At 40.9% G+C, this 3,428-nt stretch overlaps 1 protein-coding gene across 1 annotated transcript in view; it reads right to left on the bottom strand.

Moving 5' to 3' along the window:
• Positions 1-1,191, bottom strand: part of PALMD (palmdelphin) — a 55,716-nt gene extending 54,525 nt beyond the window's left edge. The window contains exon 1 of the mRNA XM_007449603.1: positions 716-1,191. Coding sequence (XP_007449665.1) covers positions 716-760 — 45 coding nt within the window. The 5' untranslated portion in view covers positions 761-1,191. The remainder of the gene's footprint in view (positions 1-715) is intronic.
• Between the last annotated feature and the right edge of the window lie 2,237 nt (positions 1,192-3,428).

Here is a 3,428-nt window from a genome sequence, read left to right as displayed (position 1 = left end):
CTTTGGCTCTTTCCCAGAACAAACATAAAAAATGCACTATTCTCCTTCCCGGTATTAACGAAATATTTTCCAAATCCATTGCATTGCATGCATTGCATTCCTTTATCAGGATCTTATTCAGTTTGTGACTCTGCTGGAAACTGATATCTTAGAATTAATCTGATAATGCTTTTACCTACTTTTCTCTTGTTTAATGCTTAGCTTAAGTACAACGACATTCATTTTAATTTTGTTAGGCTTTCTGACACACTTCCACAATGACAAATAAAAAGTTTCAAGTTATTTGTTTTATTTCTTTTTCTCTCCTCCTTTTAAAAGATTTTAACTTTTTGGTGAATTAATTGTTTAAAAAAGTTTCCAAGTTAGGGATCTGTTTTTTGATCTATTGTTTGTCGAATATAAATTTAAGGAAAATCTGCATTTTTTTAAGGTACATAGAAGGTTAACCAAACTGCCTTAAAAGCTTCTGACTGCTATTTAAAACATAGGCACAGTTTTTGTGGAAATCAAGAACATTTGCCCTGTACTCAGGTTTGGAAAACCAAGAGTTACAGAGGGTCACCAGGGTTAAGAGAGTGGCAGAGACCCGTCGTCCCTGAAAGGTGACAGTTCTGTTTTTCCACTTACGGGGCTCAGCGGCCGGGGCAGCTAGCAATGCTTCTGTTGTTAGTATGAGCAACCTTCTCCATGAGTTATAACTGTATGCAAGACTTACTGTGATGGCCTGGAGTCTCTCCTTCACCAGCTCAGCTTCTTCCATTCTAGAAGTCAAGGACAGGCAGCCAGTGAGGGAAGTCCAAAACTACCATAAAGCAGGAGCCTCCTTGGGGAGAGGAGTGGAGGTGACAGAGAAACGGAGAAATCCGCTTTGGCAGCGGTGGAGAAAAGCAGAAATCCCCGACTCGGCAGGAGCGTCTCTGAGCAGATGTACAGATCAGGCCAGACACATGTAATGAGGGTATGCTGGGGAAGCAGACGCTGAGGCTGCTAGCACGGGCTGACTGACAAGTTTGAACGGCAGCCGTACAAGCCCTTTTCCTTCAGGAGCTGCCAGCTCTTTGTTGTAATGTGCACAGTTAGCAAGGCACATTTTCTTATTAACTGTTCCTTATCCAATTCATTCTTTCCTAGGAGTAGCGCTAGAAGCCCATGCACTGAGTGCTTAATCAGCCTCTGCTCTAGCCACACACAACCAAATCTCTGCATGTGTGGGTCTGTGTGTATTTGTACAAAGTTGTTTACCTGTACTGTCCTCCAGAGTTGCAAAGACAAAGCCTTACCTTGACTGGGTCAAGTCACTTGCTTGCCTTTCTTCCTTTAATTGTATTTAGATAAGAATACAAAATTCTAGAGTAACTTTAGAATTTAATATAGTGGTAAACTTACATCAGGCTGCCGTTGCCTTTCCCTTCCCCTCCTACTTCAGCAGTTTGTTTCAAACTTTGGAATCTTTAGGTCGTGGAGAAATTAAAGGCATTAACGTGACTCTGTTAAGAACTTGGTCTACCGGCTGTGTTCAGTGTGGTTTAAATGTCAAGTACCACCCTCCCTTATTTCTTGTCTTGGATTTCTATGGAATGCAGTTCTTTCTTGGATCCTATTCAGCAATGACACTCAGGAAGTTGCCCATCTTGACCTCACCAGTTATGCAAGAGAAAGGAATGAGACTTTGAAAGTGTGATGAGACATTCTGTAACTCATGTAGTCTCACACCATGTGAGTATTCCCTGGCACTTTAGAAAGAGGAAGTCGAGCCCAGCGAAACTCTTAGGTCAAAGCAGAGGCTGAGAAGCTTTATGACTGACTTTGTGTTCTTTCCCCTACCATTTCTTTAATTAAATTTTGACGTAATAAATGCTAATTACCATCTACCTCATTGTTACATGTTTAGATGCTATCAAGCACCTTCATATCAACATTCAGCTGAAGAGGTTAAAAGGACACCCCAAACATTGAACAGGTGTTCTAATTTCCTTTGCATTATTGATATCAGTAATAATAATGGCTAACATTTGTTCAGTACTCTCTATAGGCAAATGCTTTACGTTGGATTTATCTTACAAGGTGCTGGCAGATATTAGCCCTATTTTAAAAATGAGGAAACTGAGGCTCAGAGAGGTAATTTGTCACACAGGTAATAAGTAGCAATGCCAGGACTGGAACCTGGACTTTCTAATAGCCATTCATCAGTTCTGCCCAAGAAACAGGGCAAGGTGAAACACAGGCTGAAGGTTACATCTGTCGTTATGAGAAAGAGTTGGGCCCCCAGCCTTCTCCTCCATCTAGCTCCCAGAACACTTAGAGCTGGGTATAAACCCCTTAGTTAGAACTCTGTGGGGATCTCCTCTGGGTGACCTTTGTGGCCCTAGTGAGAAAAGATTTCCTCATATTGTCATTTAAAGTCACCCTACCATAGAACCCTAAGGTGAAACTCACCAGTTTCCGCAGTCTGAAGTCATACATGAGTGTAGTTTGTCTTTACTCATACATCCTCAAGGGACATTTAGGTAGACTAGAGAATGGGAGAATTGACCAGGTGTGGGCCAAGCTTGATTGCTATTGGATGGATATTTAAGCTTAAAAGATCAAACCTTTAAAATTTTTGATTTTGTTTATCTGCAGATCCTGGCTGAAATTAAAGACGAGAGAGTGGTAGTGATAAATATCTCAGTCAGAATTGCATATTTGCTGCTCAGAACAGATGGCAGTCATCCAATGATTAGTCTGGATCTTTTCCTAAAACCAATTTACCTCTAAAATCTCATTTCTGTAATGGGAAAACCCAAGTGTTTTCTAGTGTAAGGGGAGGACTAGATTAAATTAGAGAATCAGGGAATTTAGGAGGGAGCAAAACTGTAATAACTGATTGGGATCATCATGTGTTTATTCATTTATTTAGCTGAAAATACTAATAATTGCTAATTTTCAGCATTTGTTATCCATTTATTCTGCACATATTTGTTGAGCACCTATGATGTGTCAGGTACTGTGCTAGATGTTTGAGATACATGGATAAACAAAATTCCTGCTCTGCTGGAACTTATATTCTAGAAGGCAGTAAAAGATAAATATAATAAACAAGCAAAATGTAGGAGGTGAGAAGATGACTATGTTGGTCTGAGTCCTTTTGAAAAACAAATGCCAAGGTGGATTAAATGTGTTTGATTTTATTAGGAGAATGACAGTATGAGAAAAAATGGGGAGGTAGGCAGCAAAGGCTGGAGCTGAGAAGGTCTGGGAGAGTGATCAGACCATGGTGCATATTTGACCAGACTGAAGGCAAGAGGGAGGGAAAGTTGGGTGAAAACAGCCCAACCTACAGTGCAGTGTAAGGAGGATCGGCAAGGCCATCAGAGAGTGCTGGAACCAAAGTCAGCTACCAGAGAGGTCCCGTGTCTCCGAGGAATGAGCCTATTTTAGCATTCCTG

The sequence above is a fragment of the Lipotes vexillifer genome, unplaced genomic scaffold, assembly GCF_000442215.2.
Source record: "Lipotes vexillifer unplaced genomic scaffold, Lipotes_vexillifer_v1.1 scaffold445, whole genome shotgun sequence".
NCBI lineage: Eukaryota > Metazoa > Chordata > Mammalia > Artiodactyla > Lipotidae > Lipotes > Lipotes vexillifer.
This window is presented reverse-complemented; position numbering and strand designations above follow the sequence as displayed.